At 38.7% G+C, this 18,671-nt stretch overlaps 1 protein-coding gene across 4 annotated transcripts in view; it reads right to left on the minus strand.

Annotated features, from left to right (window-relative positions):
- Window positions 1-17,744, minus strand: part of bbx (BBX high mobility group box domain containing) — a 43,256-nt gene extending 25,512 nt beyond the window's left edge. For all 4 annotated transcript variants that reach the window (XM_077547292.1, XM_077547293.1, XM_077547291.1 and 1 more), the window contains exons 1-6: window positions 17,602-17,744; window positions 16,412-16,496; window positions 11,076-11,271; window positions 3,740-3,985; window positions 3,397-3,598; window positions 3,251-3,318 (exon numbers count right to left, since the gene is read on the minus strand). In XM_077547292.1, coding sequence (XP_077403418.1) covers window positions 3,251-3,318; window positions 3,397-3,598; window positions 3,740-3,985; window positions 11,076-11,258 — 699 coding nt within the window. In that variant the 5' untranslated portion in view covers window positions 11,259-11,271; window positions 16,412-16,496; window positions 17,602-17,744. The remainder of the gene's footprint in view (window positions 1-3,250; window positions 3,319-3,396; window positions 3,599-3,739; window positions 3,986-11,075; window positions 11,272-16,411; window positions 16,497-17,601) is intronic.
- Between the last annotated feature and the right edge of the window lie 927 nt (window positions 17,745-18,671).

Consider the following 18,671-nt stretch of genomic DNA (forward strand, 5'->3'; position numbering starts at 1 on the left):
CCTTGCAACCTTTACATACAATTGCCAATAAAAAAATATTGTCATAATAATGCTATTTATCTCATTTTTCAAATTATTTGAAAAGAAGGGATAGCAAAAGGAATCTCAATAACTCCTTCTGAAAGTACCATGGACAACTGAGCAGAGGACTTTTTGCATAGAGACCTATTTTCAGATTAGGTCATTTAAAGGTACTGTGTGTAAATGTTCACCACTAGATGTCGCTATATCATAGAAAGCAGCCGCAGCACGAGCATTTCGAAGCACGCACACTATGGTGACTCAGAGAGACCAAACTTCACAAGTCTACCACCACTTATTTGGCATAAGCGAACGAGCATTTTGGCGGGCAACGGCGACTTGGCAACTGTTAGCCAAAGCAGCTAACAAGAGCAGCTACTGGGAGTTAGCCCGAGCCATAGGCTGGATTGAGTGGCTAACAAGAGCGGCTAGCGGGAGAAGCTAGTAAAGCTTGCAAGTGCAAAGCAGAAGGTGACAAGCGACGGGAGCCCGAATCATGGGACGACCACATGCAGGCCCCAGCTGTGGAAGGTAAGCGGCGGTCGACCCATTGTGTCCGACACTAGCTACAAGCACCACCAGGGCTAATTATGTTCCCAAAATTGTCTTTCGGTGCCACACAGAGCTGGCCATCTGGCAGATGCCCAGTGGGCCGGCGTCTTTTGGGCTGATGCAGTGCTTTTTAATTATTATTTTCCTCCATTTTTACCACAAGAGACAGGCCCACAATTTAGATGGGCTAGTCCATTAATCCATTTTCGAATATAGACAGTAAACTGAACCAAAATCAGTGTCAGAACCATGTGTTGGGGAGGGGTGGTCATGAGTCGGGCTGGGTAGGGCCGGCAGATTTAAGTCAAATGCCAGGGCCAACTTTTTGTGCCAGTCCAGCCCTGGTGCCACATACAGTACATTATCATGTACACGGTCGTAACTGCAGACCGCCATGAAAAGCCAACGGACTCAAATCTTGCCCTTTTTAGGAGTCTTAGCTATTCAATAACATGCCTGACTTAAAAGGGATACATGACTTATTGAGGCATTTTCAACAGGAAGAATATAATATTTTGTCTATAATTAATGTGATAACTATTATTTTTCATGAACAATACTTTTAAAAACTAATTTTGCCACTTCCTGTCGAGTGAAGATGGCATCAGATATGCCGAGGGAACCGGTAACGACCAATCATGGCTTAGTTTGCTGACCAAACCCAGAAAACAGGTGAGCCGTGAGCACCCCGAACCAGCAGCAGCAGCTGATAGCGACACACTGCCAAGACATATTGTCTGCAGACAATGAGGATGCCGATAACCCCGATGGCTTTGCAACAGAATGGACGACGAACAATCACCACTCGATTGCCCGAGGCTACCACAACTGCGTTGCATCTGTGGGTATATTTACCTTCAACACTGGAGCGCAGTTGCAATAAGCTCGGACAACCGAGCAGCAAACACTCACCGTCCATTTCGCCACAAAGCCATCAAAACTTTCAACATCCCCATTGTCCACAAACACGTCCCGACAATACGTCACCCAAACAAAACTCCAGGAAATGAATCATTTGAATGTACCCGATGTGGTCTGTAATGCTTGCTACATTTTGGCCACAAGCACCTGCTGACCGCCCGTCGTCACCGTCAGCCGCCCCCGCGGCTCCAGGCCCGGGCACCAGCGAGCCCCGACCGCGCCCTCAGTCTTGTTCTTTGCACGTGAAATCCTGCACGAGTGGGTGACGTCAATACGCCGGGTACGAATAATGTTGCGTTGAAGTGCGCCATGGAAAATCATCAACTCATATACTCCTGCACAGTCACAACTTAAAACGACGTGCTTCAGAACCGAAACATGGCACCGTTGGATTTTACGTGAATCGGTGCTCGGTAGTACCGACCCAAATCGGCCTATACCACAAAAAGTACTGTTTTTGGTAGCCATCCCTACCGATTACTGGTTAAAACAAAACAAAACGACACATCCGCCCTCCCGGGCCCCAAAGGCAGAAGAGCGCCACGGCATCCCCGGCCGGCCCTAATGGCAGAAGTGCGGCAATGCGCTCCAGGCCAAAATGGGTTAAAGATTAACTTGAAGCGGTGCAACGGAACATCATTAATACCATGGTCGGTTTGGATCAGGCCCCACAGTTCGGAACATGCCTGATCCGCGGATTGGTTGGGTGGGGAAAAACAAAAAACAAAGTGTACATTCACAGTCGATACCATTCTGACATGTCAAGGAAGCAGAAACATACTCAACGTAACATGCTAAGCCTAACTTCAAAATGAAGTTTACCAAATACTGTAATAGATTGACAGCAATTCAAATAGCCTTAGTACACTTTTACTTTGAAGTTGGCCGACGTCGTGGCATGATGGCTAGCTTGACTTCCCTTTTAAACGTTCGTAGTTTTGATTGACAAAGTTGCGACCAACATCAACACAACGCTATCCTGAACTCATGTTCAATTGCTAATTTAGGACCCCAAGAAACCGCTAATTAATTACGCCGTCATTGTATGATATGGCAAAAGTTTCCGACGTAAGTGGCTAGCAGCTACCTGTTAGCATGGTCAACGAGTGTCTGGCTGCTGGCTGGTAAGTTTGACAGCTTACTTGAATTCTTTTTCAATATCCTGGACAAAGGCTACTTCGTAATTAACTCTCCTTGTTTAAAGGAAAGGAATGTGCGTCAAATTGCACGTCTTTTCATTATATATATAAAAAAAAGATTAATAGAACTTTCTCTTCATTCATTTTATAAAACACTTTTAAAAGGCCATTAAAAAGAAAAACAATCAACTCAAAATGTCAAACTTAGCTGTTTAGATGATAGGAATACAACTTTAAGCCATTAATACCTTGTTATTTTACACATGGACTATGTAAAAATAAATTCTGCCTTATATTGCACTTAAAGTTGTGTTCCTAAATCCTAAATGGTTATATTAGACATTTTGAATTGTTTTTTTTTTGTTTATGGGAAAAGGCGTTTTACAAAATAAATGAAGACACTAAATCCTAATTGGCTATATGAGACAATTTGAATTGATTTTTTAAATTTATTTAATGGAAAAAGCGCTTTACAAAATATATGAAGACAAATTACTATTTCTCTTTTCTTTGCATTCTTTTTTTGCTGATCCGAAAAACGATCCGATCCGTGACTCAAATCAGTGATCCGATCCAAACCGTGACTTTTGAGATCCGTTGCACCACTAGTAACTTACCTCTCGGTTTGTTAGGGCATGCTCTCCAGCTAACAGCAGCATACTGAGGCCACCCATCTTAGTTGGATCTAAAATGACAGACAGTGGTAGAAATGCCTTAGTATATACACACACAAACGAATCCTTTGAGTGTTATTTATGCATACCGGCCATTGCAAAGTTCAGTTGTGGGACATCAGTTTTGGGCATTTTTTTGCAAGTGGATGAGTCCTTGGATATATTTGAAGTAAAGGACCACACTTTTTTGCGAGAGCTACAAACCGTCTGACACGATGGTCTCTTAACTGGTTTGCTGGTGGTAGGACACCATTTATAGTCTGGGTGTGCCTTCATAAAGGCCTCCTTGTACTGCAATCACAGGAAGAAATAGAAATCCAAAGTATTTTTGTAAACCGTCAAATGTAAAAAAGATTAAAACGTGCCAAAAGTGCAAATGTTGTATATCAATTTATAATATATGCTTGTCTATGATGAACAGGCAGTTCTCACCTCCTTGGCCATATCCGTGTATTTAAGCTTCTCTGCAGGCTCCAACACAGCCCACCAGTCAGCCAGGATCTTGGTGGCTCCTCGGTTGTCCAGACGAGGGTGTTCATGTCGCACCAGGGAGCGATGCCGTTTGCAGAAGAGAAGAAAGGCATTCATCGGCCGACGAGCTCGTTGTTCATTTGGGTCCTCTGGTGAGCCTGCGCACCGGCCTTGAGACACCTGGCCCTGGCCACACTGCAGTGGTTGCTGAAAATAATACATCCTAAGATTAATTTATAATAAAAAAATGACAAAACTTGTTTTCAATAGCATTTATGTCAGAGTTTTTCAATAAAATGTAAAGCTGAATGATTTGGAAAAATAATGTAATTGTGATCCCCCCTAAAAATGTGCGTTGCAATTTGATTTGTGATTGTATTTCAAGGTCCTTTTCTAACGTATTTTTCAACATTTTTTAATACAACAAACAATATCAGATGTATTAAATATGCATTATAGGATATTAAGGTAAAGGCAAATGAAGCATCGATTAATAGGAAAGACAGTTTGTGTACTACAATCACAGGTTAAAATTTTTTATAAATACTTTGACGTGCAGTTTAGCATTTACCATGACAATATAATTCTGCCACACGGGTTTGGTGTAAACATAAGTCATTGACGGAGTTGATTTCCTATGACATAGCACAAAATATAACCTTTGAGGTCCCAGGTTAGCCCACTAAATCCCCAGACTTGTGAAAATAACATAAGATAAATAAAATTTGATAAAGAGGGTAATGTAATGCTTAAGTTTGAAAATGAAGAATGAAAATGCAAGAGACCTTATTTTTTTAATATATTTACAAGGTTATGTTTTTTTTTTTGTTTTGTTTGTTTTTTGTTTGTTTTTTCCAGGAGAGCTCAGTATTGTTCATTCGATTTGACATCATCATTGCTCTCCTTTTTTTTAAAAAAACAAATAAATGAAAAAAAATTAATAAATGTTTTTATTTTTTTATATACTGTATATATTTTTTTATTTTATTTTATTTATTTTTTTTATATATATATATATACACATATACAGTATATATACATATACACACACACATATATATGTATATATATATATATATTATTTTTTTTTGTATGTGGGTGAGTATGTGTACGTGCGTGTGTGTGTGTGTGTGTGCGTGCGAGCGTGTGTGTATTCATCAGTTCACCTAAAGCCCATTAAAAAAAATCCCATACTAATTAAATAATATAATAATAAATTGCCAAATGCAGAAACATCAATGTAAGTTATCACGATGTAGTGGCTCTCGCTAACAGACAGAATTAAGTAACCAGAATTAGGTTAAAAAATTCTATATACGTAGACCATGTTTCTATAAATTTTGATATTTGGTTTTTATTTGAGGCAGATAGTTTTTCCATTAAAATGTGATTTATGAGGAGGTTAGACCATTGGTCGATATTCAAAGTTTGTTTATTTTTCCAGTTAACAAGAATTGTTTTTTTAGCGATAGTAAGGGCTACAAGTGTAGATTGAAATTGTTTATGTGGTAAGTCAGTTGTTGTTAGGTCACCTAGCAAACACAAGTATGGGGATAAAAGTATCCTACAGTCCAAAATAGCGGAAAGTTTTTAGACTTTAGTCCAGAAATACATAACCGGAGTACATAACCATAAAGCATGAACATAAGTGTCTGTAGTGTTTTGTAAGCATTGGAGACAAATGTCGGAGTCTGAGAGTCCCATTTTCTTCATCATATATTGAGTAATGTATGTTCTGTGAATAATTTTATATTGGATAAGTTGTAAATTTGTGTGTTTTGTCATTTTAAATGCGTTTTCACAAACTTAAATCCAAAAGTCAGGTTCCGGTGCTATAGACAAGTCTGTCTCCCATTTCGAGATGGGTAAAGACATTTTATCAGTATATGAAAGTAACTTATATATTTTTGAAAGTTTTTTTGTTGTTGTCGGAGAAAGCTTGTTAATATCTTTAGCTAAAACAGGCGGTTGGAGCGTACCCCGAAGTGTTGGAATTTTTTTCTTTATCATATTTTTAACTTGTAGATAATGTAAAAAATTTCCGTTTTTTATATTGTATTTTTGGAGCAAGGATGTATATGATATAAACATATTATCTGAGAAGAGATGGTGGAGATGTGTAATTCCTTTCTGCTCCCACACAGCTAAATGAAACGGTTGGTTGTTAAGTTGAAAGTCGGGGTTATGCCATAGGGGAGAAAGTCCACAGGGCTCCACTTGGGCTTTTGTCAATTCTAGTGCCTTCCACCAGGCAGTCACGGTGGCGGAAATCATTGGGTTTTTAAAACAATTATGACGCTTAATCGATGTTGTAATAAAGAGTAAATCTCGAAGTCTGAGGTTATTACAATCCTTCTGTTCTAGTTCCAACCAACAGTTAGTGTCTCTGTTGGGTTGTGCCCATAGAACGATATATTGTAGCTGGTTAGCTATATAGTAGTACATAAAATTTGGTGCCTCTAGACCACCTTTGGATTTACTTTTCTGAAGAGTAGATAGACTAATCTTTGCTTTTTTTTTATTCCAGTAAAATTTTGTTACGGCTGAGTCCAACAACTGGAACCATTTAGCCGTAGGTTTAAATGGAATCATTGAGAAAAAATAGTTTATTTTGGGTAAAACTTTCATTTTAATGGTGGCTATTCGTCCTCTTAGAGAAATAGGAAGATTATTCCAGCGCTCCAAGTCACTATAAATGTTATCCAGAAGTGAAGAAAAGTTTAAATGAATTAAATCAGTTAATTTAGGTAAGATTTTTATGCCTAAGTATTTTAAATTACCTATAGGAAATGAGTAGTGTGGGTCCTGGCTTGCAGGGTTCCATGAATTTTCTGTAATAGGTAGAAGTGTTGATTTTGTCCAGTTAATAGAATAATCTGATAACTGTGAGAATTTAGTTATTAAATTAAATACTTCCCCTAGCGAAGTAGCCGGCTTTTCTAAATAAAGTAAGATGTCATCGGCATATAGATTAATTTTATGTTCTGTTACCCCAGAGTGAATTCCTTGAATCCTTCTTTCCTGACGTATGGCTAATGCAAGTGGCTCAATAAATATTGCAAATAATAAAGGGGATAGTGAGCATCCCTGTCTTGTGCCTCTCTGTAAAGTAAAGATCTGAGATATAATCCCATTAGTAGTAACTGTAGCTTTTGGAGAATCATATAATACTGATACCCAGTGGATAAATGATTTCCCAAAGCCAAATTTATTTAAAACAGCAAAGAGGAAGGACCAGTTAACTTTGTCGAAAGCTTTTTCTGCATCCAATGATATAATAACTGCCTTTTTATCATGCCGCTGTGACATGCTAATAAGGTTAAAGAGTCTCCTAATATTATTAGTAGAGTGCCGATCTTTAATAAAGCCTGTTTGGTCGCTATGAATGATTGTTGAGATTACTGTTTCTAGTCTAGATGTGAAAGCCTTAGTGATAATTTTAATATCAGTGTTAATTAGTGAAATCGGACGGTAACTTGATGGAAGGGTGGAGTCTTTTTCTGGCTTTAATAAAAGTTTAATTGCTGCTGTATTCATGTGTGGGCGTATGTAACCCTTAGTTTTAATTTCTGTTACTACTCTTAAGAATAGTGGAGCAAGCATTAACCAGAAGTGCTTAAAAAATATAGCCGGATAATCATCCGGGCCAGGTGCTTTGCCATTAGGCATACTATCTAGAGCACTGTACAACTCGTTTATAGTAAGTGGCGCATCTAACATGTCTTTATATTCAGTAGTTAACTGAGGTATATTTAAGCTACTGAGGAATGCCTCAATATGCTCAGGGTTAGGCTTGTTAGTTTCTAAGTATAGGTTACGATAATAGTTATAAAAAATGTGATTAATTTCTTCTGGTGATTGTGTGCATTCACCAGTTGTCCCTTTAATAGCCGTTATAAGAGACTTTTCCCGATTGCGTTGAAGTTGGTTTGCAAGAAATTTACCTGATTTGTTATTATATTCAAAGTTGTTATATCTCAATTGTTGTATTATAAATTCTGTCTTTTTAGTTAGCATATCGTCTAACTGTGTTTTTGTATTTTGTAAGTCAGTCCATATTTGGTTATTTGGGTTTATTGCGTACTCATCCGTCAGTTGTTTAATTTTATCTTCCAAGTCTTTTTCTGATTTTTGATCCTGTTTCTTTTTATAAGATGAATATGATATAATTTTACCTCTAATTACTGCTTTCCCAGTTTCCCAGAGAAGAGATGGCGATAGGTCTGGAGAGTAATTTATTTCCAAAAAGTCTGCCCATTCTTTTCTTATAATTTTGTCAAACTCTGCGTTATGTTATACAAGGTTATGTTATACTTCACAAAAAGAATAGTATAGTGTTCAAAAATAAAGCATTCGGTGTGAAGGGCGTAAGGCTGCTTTCATAGTTTTGAGTAGTAAAATAAAAATATTAAGTTTTAAAGGGACAGCAACGTGAAAAATCAACTTTTTGGAGCTTTTAGCCATGTTAAAATGCTAATTCCTCACCAAAAACATCACCAAAGTGGTGTTGCCCCTCTATGAGAAATTCATTCATTCAAGTCATTCTGCTTTCCAAGCACCAGCTCCTCCCAACCTGAGAAAACGTGCAGGTGCTCACTTTGTTTTGTTTTTTTGTTTGTTTGTTTTTTCTCTCTTTCTTTTTTTTTTGTATGTGCGTGAGTATGTGCATATGTGCGTGTGTGTGAGTGTGTACTCATTAATTCACCTAAAAACTATTATAAATCCCATACCGTTCACCTAAACTGAATACTTCAGAAACCAGCGTGAGTCGTGAGGTTGTCAGGAGACCCGAGGAAGTATCAAAGAAAAGAAAGAAAAGAAATCCAGCACCGACCAGACATCACCTATTACCCACCGGGTTACCAACCAGAATATTTCACCAGCCCCAGAAACATCTAAATTCCAACAAATTAGGGAGAACTCAAGAGACCAAAGGAAAAACTGAGGAAAGGAAGGAAGGAAAGATGAAGCAGAGTGAGAGCCACAGACATCAGCCTCCACCGATTAACGACCATAGGAAGAAGCAGATAGTTTTTGAATTTCGGTAGATGCTGGTGTGGTGGATCTGGCATGCATGAAAACCTCCACCAAAGAGGGGAGCCGTCGACCCCGGACAGGACAGAGCAAGCACAACTCCCCAGGTCACCCCAGGCCACGGCAGCGTCAAGGCTCAACCCTCGAGTTCCGCAGGGGGCCACCGGCCGGAGAGCAGACCCAGGAGCCAGGATCACCCCAACACGGCCCGTGCCCCAAGCCCAACGCAGCAGAACGGGGCTCAGTTTGTGACGTCATTAGGTGAGGACCCACGCCCGCACCGCCTCTGTGGACTAAACGCACACCCACTTTCTCTCTTTCACCCACCTCCATGGGATAGTGACAAAATAGCCTTTATCAGTAAACATTCTGTCCAAATGAATTCAAAGCAATCAATTAATTATCCTTCACATTTGCAATGCCAAAGTGCAATGAAATAACAATTGGCCCTCTTACAATCCCAGAAAAGGTTCTTGTTGACACTTGTGTAAACTACAACGAGAACTTTTGCACTGCCTAACCTAACTGAACGAATAGTGTAGTGGTTAGCGTGCTTGCACTGTATGCAGTAGGTCCCTGGTTCGTGACCCACTCAAGTTTTTTTTTCCTCCTTCCTTCTCCTCCTCCACGATTTCTTACGGCAAGGAGCCGTTTTGTTTCAAATGTTTTTTTAAGAATTGATGGCTTGCGTGGCCATTCAGAAGAGTGCTCTAACGCAGCGCTCCAACAACAGGCTGCAGCCGGGTCGTCGAGGGCGCAGCAACCACACGGGGAGAGGCAGGTTTTACTGAACTGGGCGTCTTACTTCCGCGTTAGAAAAATAACCAGCAAAATACCCAATATTTCATTAAAAATTACATCGCCATGGTGTTAAAGGTAATATTTAGGCCATGTACACACATAGCAAGGTATTTTTTTAAACGGATATTTCCCTCTTCTGGGTTTTAGAAAAAAAATTGTGTCCACACCACCACGTTTGTAGAAAAGAAAACATCCACAGCTAACCGCATTAATGCATTTTTAAGTACGTTCATAACAATTCCAGACCTTAAGGTGGCAACAGTTCCCCAAATCCTATCCAATCAGAGTATGCCTCAGTCAGGCGACGCCACTTCCACAAATTGGGCCTACAATGAGATGCATGCCAAGCCTCTAGGTGGCAGCCAAATACTGCTCATTTCTTGACGTCACTTCACCATACGTCACACAAGCACGGACTGTCAGCCGCTAATCTGTATATATGTGGATCAGTGCTGTCAGCGCACACAAGACTTAATTTTTTTATTAATTAAAAAAAATACTTGTAAACAGACAATGAGTACATAATTAACGGGGCATAGAGAAAAACAAAGAGGATAAATACAAAATCTTAAAAAGCTTCACTTTTTTTTTTAAACAACTTTTTCTCCCACTCACCACACACACACACACACATATATATACAAACATGGTCTCCCCAGTGAGGAAGCGAATCCACGCTGCCTTTTTTCTCTTCTTTTTTAACAACTTGAGGTATGTGATTGAGAGTGATGTGTGTAGAGGACGACGTAAAACTTTGTTTACTAACGGACACACGTGACCGCAAAGCCGGAGAAACCTTCGTTTGCAATTCGTTTCCAACTGCGCTCCCGCTCATCAGCGGGAGGATGTTTTGGGGAGGATCTGAAATGCTTCGGACATTGAAACAGACACTACACACTCGCAGCCTCGCACCCGTCGACGGGAACGCGCAACCGAGGGGCACAAAGGCGGAAGCGCAAGTACTGGGACGCAGCCCACACGTCGCAAACCTGAAACAGAAACAAAGTTGATGGGTGAAAACCCGGAAGTCGGAAGTCCCGCCTCCTCCGTGACATATAGTCCATTTGCACACGACCATGTTTTTTTTTGTCTTTGCATATGGACACTTGTGCCTGGTATAGCGATGTTCCCCCAGTGCAATTTTGACAGACAAATTGGCCATGCCAATGTGGCAAGCGTGGGAAAGATTTACTTCGCTATTCACCGTTTCACCTTGTCATTGGCGACGTGCTGAAAGGGGAGCACAAACCTTGCATAGATAAGCTTCTGTGAATTGCGACCATTGTCACACATACCCAATCAAATTCATTTTCCTTTTTTTCTTCTTTTTTTCCTGGAAAAATCCATTTAATTTTCCAATATCAGAGCCGATACCCGATCCAAGTATCGAGCATCCGTACTGAAAATGCAATTAATTGTTCAGCTCTAATAAAAGGCACACACAAAAAAAACACAAAATCACCTCGGCCAGCTCCTCTTCATCGTCTTCTTCCTCCTCCTCCTCCTCCTCCTCCTCCTCATCCTCTGAGAAATCCAGTGCCTTTTTCGAGAGTAGCGGGTGCCACTGCAGGCACTTACGCTTGGGCCGCTTTCCAGTGGCGTCCCCAACAGTAGGGGGCTCCTTACACCCTTCTTCACCCTTCATGGTAATAGAACACCTAAAAACAACAGATTTGTACATTGTTGCTTAAGGCAGTGAATGGAGTGCTCAGGCAATTAATACTGATAATAAGGCTATAAAAGAAAAACATTCCAACCAACCATTCCAAGTTGATGTGCAACGATTAATGGATTAACAGACAACTAATAGCCTATTAAATTAATCAATAATTATTTTGGATAACTGATAAATATAATGAATACAATTAGCAGGACAAATTACTAATCCAGAACCACGCGGGAGATAGCGTTGAAATTTGTGAGTCTAATTGCTGCAAAACGGAAACAGATAAAAATATACTTTTTTTTTCCCGATGAAAGAAGAGACTCTAATCGTTGTTTTAGTAGATTTGATGTTTTAATAGTAATAGAACACAATATTCTGTGGGCCTTGCAAAACCAGTCAAAATCCAGTAAAACAGCTGGGAGTGAAGGGGGTTGCTTCAGTAAAAAAAAAAAAGGCTTGGACCTTGGAGTGAATGAGTTTTATAAAAATAAAAAAAAAGATAAAGTAGCAGCTTATAGTCCGGGAAATTACGGTATATTTTCTTGGAAACTTCTTGACCGGCGGCCAGTTTACTTGGGCAAATATTAACATGGTGTGGGAAAGGCTGATATGACTGTTTGAACTCAAACTGGCTGTTTGATCAATTCTAGTCAGGTTTCTGATCTCATCACACTACTGAAATAGCTCTGATTAAAGTACTAAATGATATAAGATTGAACACTGATGCAAGGAAGGTATCGGTGCTCATCTTAATGGCATTTGATACAATTGATCATAATATACTGATGAACAGGCTGGAAACTTGGGTGAGAATTAATAGAACAGTCCAAAAGTGGTTGCGGTCCTACTTGGAGGAATTGAGTTACTTTGTGGCCATTGGAAATTTTGGATCTGATCAAATGGCCATGACATGTGCACTCCCTCAAGGGTCAGTCCTTGGACCCCTTCTGTTAAGTCTGTATATGTTATCTTTGGTTAAATGCTTCATATGCAGAATGATGACATACAGCTGTATTTATCAAAGTCTTCAAATGACAGCATTTCAACTAATGTATTGTGTCACTGTCTAGAGCAAATTAACAACTGGATGAACCAAAATTTCCTTCAGTTAAACCAAAACAAAACCGACGTAATTGTTTTCGGCAATAAAGAAAAGAGGATTGCTGTTAAAAAACACCTCGAGTCACTGTCTTTAGAAACTAAAGCCTAAGTTTGTAATCTTGGGGTGATAAAAGACGCAGACCTGACTTTCAGCAATCATATTAAATCAATCACTAAAACAGCCTTTTACCAGCTGAAAAACATATCCAGACGGAAGGACTGCATGCTCCAAGCAGACCAAGAGAAGCTTATCCATGCTCTTATCTCCAGCAGACTTGTATTATTCTAAAGGTCTTCTGACTGGACTCTCTCAAAAGAACATCTGACAGTTGCAGCTCATTCAAAGCGCTGCAGCTTGGTTTCTGACCAAAACAAATAAATCAGAACATATCAGTCCAGTCACAAAGGATTAATTTCGAAATTATGCTAATGGTCTATAAATCATCATCATCCTGAATATAGTCATGAAATGCCAGAGGTGGCAAATCCAGGTCCAGAAAGTAGAAACCCTGCTACAGTTTGGCTTTAGCCCTTGGTGTTAGCTAGCTAGCTAGCTCCCTAGTAGGTAAATGAGCACCATGGTAGCTAGCTAGCTAGTACCAGGGGCTAAAGTCAAACTGTGGCAGGGTTTTTACTTTCTGGACCTGGATTTGCCACCTCTGGAAATGCTGATTGAATAAAAACCCAGTAGGGTTCTAAGATCTGCATACTTGGGTCAATTAGTGGAACCCAGAGTTCAAAGTAAACATGGTAAAACTGTATTTATCTGTTATGCTGCACAGAAATGGAATAAACTGCCAACAGAAGTGAAGTCAGCCCCGACTGTAAATTCTTTTAAATCCAGGTTAAAAACTTTTTTTCTTGACCTTTGATTAAGGTTTTTTAAACATTTTTAAATCATGTTTTTTTTCCTTTTAATTATTTTAGAAAACTACTCCTCTTTCTTTACTCTAAATGTTTTTCAAGCTTACTGTTAATGTGTTTTAACATTGTCAATGTAGGTTATTTTAGTTTTGTTAGTCTTTTAATTTTTATAAACTACTTTTGTTGTCTTTGCGTCTGAATATTGTTAGCTGTTGTGTTTATTGATGCTTGTAGGTGTTGCATCTGCTTGTGTGAAGCACAGTGTATGAAACCTTGCATATGAAATGTGTTATAGACAGAGGTGGCAAAGCCAGGTCCAGAAAGTAGAAACCTGCCACAGTTTGGCTTTAGCCCCAGGAGCTAGCTTGTTTACCTGCTAGGCTAGGGAGCTAGTAAGCTAGCTAGCATCAGGGGCGAAAGCCAAAATGTGGCAGGGTTTTTACATTCTGGACATGAATTTGCCACCTTCTGGTTATAGAAATAAACTTGCCATGACTTATGGCCGACATCTCCTTTGTGACATCATAGAACTTGTTGCCGCGAGTGGTATACATCAGCTTCTTTAAGCACAACACACAGAAAGAAGTACCTGGCTCTCTTAGTTTCTGGCACCAGCACCAAAAGGCTTTTCATCTCCACCTATTTTTATATCACTGCCCAGCGCCATTTTTTTTTAAGACCGTTGTCAATCAATCTATTCTCTATTTTTTTCTGATCTAATTTCGGTGAAACAACCATCGGCTTGGATCAAGACCACCCGGAAATAAATGTCAGGCTACAGGTTAACTTGGCGGATCATGAATCAGTCAATGGCTGGAGATCAGGCATGGTGCCGGAATACTTTAAGTCCTGAGGAGAATGTTCTTTTGTACAGAGACAAAATTTGAGCTTTTTTTTTTTTCGGGGGGTAAGCCACATCAACTCCAGGTTCAATACACAAAATACACTGTCCCGACTGTGAAACATGGCTGGATTATGTTATGGGGGCTGTTTTGCTACATCTGGCACAAGGTTATTTGAATCTGTGCAAGGTACGACCTAGAAGAAATCTCAAGACTATCAAGGCAATCTGGAGAGAAATGTGCTGCCTAGTGTCAGAAAGCTGGGTCTCAGTCACAGGTTTTGAGTCTTACACCAGGATAACAACCCAAAACACACATCCAAAAACACCCCAAAAAGGCTTAAAAACAAAAACATTGGACTATTCTGAAGTGACCTTCTATGAACCCAGATCTAAATCCCATTGAACATCTGCGAAAGGAGCTGAAACATGCCATCTGGAAAAGACTCCTTTCAAACCTGGAACAACTGGAGCAGTTTGCTAACAAGGAGTGGGCCATAATACCTGTTGACAGGTGCAGAAGTCTCGTTGACAGTTACAGAGAGCAGTTGATTACAGTGATTGCCTCAAAAGGTTGTGCCAGAAAATATTAAGTTACAAGTACCATCTTTTTTGTCCAGGCCTGTTTCATTCGTTTGTTTTGTTAAATAATTCTGTTGAGCATTGAGTGACAATTCAAAAGTAATGCCTGATTGCGTTTGATTAATTTTCAAGTTTTTTTTTTATTCTTTCTTAAATGTATTCAAGTAATATTTTTCTTTCATTACCAGAGGAGTACCAGCAATTTTGTCCACGTGTGTACGTGGAACCCAAATTATAGTATAGATTTTAGAAAAAATATTAACCACTTCAGACCCGCATTTTTTTCTGCTTGGCAAAAAACTGATTTTGACTCTTTTTAGACATAAGAACAACATGAGAAAAAAAATTGGGGTTATCTCATGTTTTTATTTGTTATAGTGGACGCCAGGATAGAATGGCTGTAACGTGCTGTAAACTTACCGAGCTAATACGTAACATTTTTAACATAAATGTCATGCAAATCAACTTGCGTTAGCTAGGATCCAATCATGAAAAGTGCTGTCTCGAACAAATATTTTTAGAATCGATTAATCTATTGATTATTCAATGAATTAATCATTTTAATTTAGCATTCAAGTGTATTACAAAAGCATTTTTTCCCCTAATTACTGCTTATTAACCAGTGATTCGTTGTTTATTTCATACTTCGTATTCGTATAGTGATTAAAATTGGGATTGATGTACTATGTTATCGGATCGGTCATCGTTTTCCAAAGTAAAAAAAGATGTTTACAAATGTCTTATTTTGATTAAACACAGACGATAATCAGTCTTCTTTCATAAAGGACTGCAGATATCAATAAACAATTACTGTTGATATGCTGAAATCAGAGGATTTGGATAATTTTTAATAAAAAATGGCTCCAAACGATTACTTGAATATTAAAATAGTTGTCGATTAATTTGATAATTGATTTCTTGTCGCTTAATCGATTAATTTTGACAGCTCTAATCATGAACCAGAAGCGTTTTATTGGTTTAGACACGCAAATATGTCATGTCCACTGCAATCATCCATTGGTCGAAGGGGTTTTAAAATGACCAAATTGGGACATATAAGGTACAGTCCCAATAAGGTAATGATATTTAAAATAAAATAGCAACTGTTTAAATCTTTAAAAACAAGCGCTGTCTTCTTTCCAGCAAACGAACAATGGAGACAAATACAACTGTAAGTTTGAACAAAGTAAAGTGTTTCTTCGTGTTCAACCGTCAACATGGTATACTATTGTGCCCTCCCTAAAAGTGCCATTCTGTAGAAAGTGAACAGCTTTCCAAACAAGAGGAAGCGATTCATTTGTAACTCCTAGAATTAACTGTAAAACTGACACATACATAAAGCATTGTATATGTAAAGGGGAAGCCAATTAAAAAAATATTTACAGTATGTTCTGCGTACTCCTACTAGTCTAAACACGGTACTCTGATTAATATTGCGTTTGTGGGCTATGAATGAAGTAGAAAGATCCACCCGTTTTTATCTATCTTGAGGGTTTGACAATCTGCCTTGTACTGCCACTTGCTGTCAACCGAAAATGACATCACAGTGCCTAAGAGCCCAGGTAACGACAGTCACGAATTACCTGTTTTCTGGGTTTGGTCATGTGACACTGGTAAGCAGAATATTGCACATTCTGCACATGAAGAAAGTCATGACATGGGTGCCATATTCAAAAAAATAAATAAAATGAACTTGATCCCAGTGCTTGTCTTTAAGAATGTTAAATGGAAATCCAGTACTTACAGATGAAATTATGGAAGTATGGAAATGTTCTGCGCGTGATGAAGACGGATCTGCCAAAACCTTTTTGCCATGCAATGACGATGTCCTATAACATACAAAACACAGTTCTCAGTTCTCACTGCAACATTTATTTCTCTTTAATTAATTTAACTTTAATAACACATAGTCTATAACAATGGATAGTCGATCACATTGATTCCTAACAACAGTGGTCCACTGTGTCTGATTTAATTACAGTTCACTTCAATAGTGCATACAATCTGCCCTTTTGACCAAAACTTAAACGCCCAGCATTAACGGGATGCAGTCCATGTTATATGTCAGACATTCTAAACATAGACTATAGATCTTGAGAGCATCCTATTGAGATTTAGCTGAGATCTCGGGTCAACCCAGCTGAACCAGATCAGACATCCTCTTGAGTAAAGTCTTGATCATCTGTATTAAGCATTTGTCAAATCACCTTTCAAAATTCGATCCATGCGCAAACAAGCCGAAAAGAGTCCATTTTGCTTTCGTTTCGAGAAGAGAAAGTATAGTAGTGAGGCATTTCATACTGTCAAGCGCCCCAACGGCAATCCCCCTGAATACATTCCATTACCTTAAAAACAGTTACACGTATTTATTAATTAAACTGGCACTAGTTTGTGCATGCATATGGATTTTTGTGCAGCATTTTGCTCTACATAGCTCCATGTTCCAGCCGTCTTACTACGAATTAAAGTAGCTAGTTAGCTTGCTAGCGCTACACCCTGCTAACTGGATGTGTCACTGTTAAGACAAAATGATTAGAACAGTGCGAGCTTGTTTAAAATGAAATACAGAAGCCACTAACGAACTGTGATCTTTAGCAACAGTTGCTTTACATTCATCACGGATTTGGCGAGATCTGATGCGGACATGGAGCATATGATGGGGCAAGTTATACCATGTCACCGATTGCAGTTGTAAACATTGCAATTATTTTACACGGTAGTTTATCGACAGAAGCGAAAATACATCATAAATGCAATACGGTACAACACAAAATCAGTGGCTTTTCAAAGGGATAAGGCCAGACATTGCTCCAAAGCGGCGATAGTTTTCACGATGATAAACCGTGAGGCTGATGAGTTACGGCAGAGTTTGACCGGAAAATCGATAAAAGACCATGTCCTTTGCCATGATTGACTGTATATTTTTTAACTTACCCTTTCTTCCTGGTCAAGTAACGCGAGGGTCTCTCATTATCAGTGTCTTCAACCTTTTTTTCTCTTCTTCTTCTTCTTCTTCTTTTTTTTTTTAACTCATTGACACATCATAACAGTTCAGCACGAGCTGTACTCAACACAACGGCAAGTTCCACTAATCCAGAAGACTGAAATCCGGAAGCAAGGTAATTTGTTACCAAATAAAAAAATAAAAATATATCAAGAGAACGTAAAAATTTAAAAATGTATGGTCTTCTACATGAAATGTATTCTTTAATATATTTGTACTGTACGCAGCATAAGGATCGTATGCTATCGTGACCATTACCACCAAACATGCTTGATTATTTTCGCACTTAATTTGAAACGATGAAGTTTTGACTGCATTGTATCTATATAATCCAATGGGTTACATAATGGTATAAAATAAATGTTTTTGTAGACAATCTTGTTTTTTAATAAATCACACCGGAAGTAGAGTCACTTCTGACTATGATGGAGAACGAAACTCGAAACTAGATGATGTTATGTACGAGATGATGAATGTTATGTTCCGCAAAGGCGAGAAATAAAATGACCACGACCCACATTAAAACAAACAAACATAGTTTGGACAGTTTCTCAGTTACAGAATGAAAACTACGGACAGTACTTTCGTTTTTCTCGATTCGAAGTGATAAAAGTTGAAGGAACAAACTCAAACAAACAGCCAACAATATAACTGGACAGGTTTTGCGCATTTTGTACTTTATTTACACCATCTCATTGCACGCATATTGATGACATGCCACCTGGACGAAGAACGTTTTTTTTTTTTTAAACAACTGTCTCAAACATACACATCTGTATCAAAGACAAATATATACAAAAATGGTGGCTTTTGTTACAGCGCACTACCAAATTCTATGAGGAACCATGATACAATGAAAATAAAATACACAATAAAATAAAATACAGTTTAAAAAAAAGTTAGGGATTTTCACATAACATGTTTATCAATTGTACAAATAAGTTTAATAGCATTCCTATGTTTCATCAGTCTAAGGCTCTTTGGAAAAAACTAACTCGTG

The sequence above is a fragment of the Vanacampus margaritifer genome, chromosome 16 (genome assembly GCF_051991255.1).
Source record: "Vanacampus margaritifer isolate UIUO_Vmar chromosome 16, RoL_Vmar_1.0, whole genome shotgun sequence".
In the NCBI taxonomy this organism is placed as follows: Eukaryota; Metazoa; Chordata; class Actinopteri; order Syngnathiformes; family Syngnathidae; genus Vanacampus; species Vanacampus margaritifer.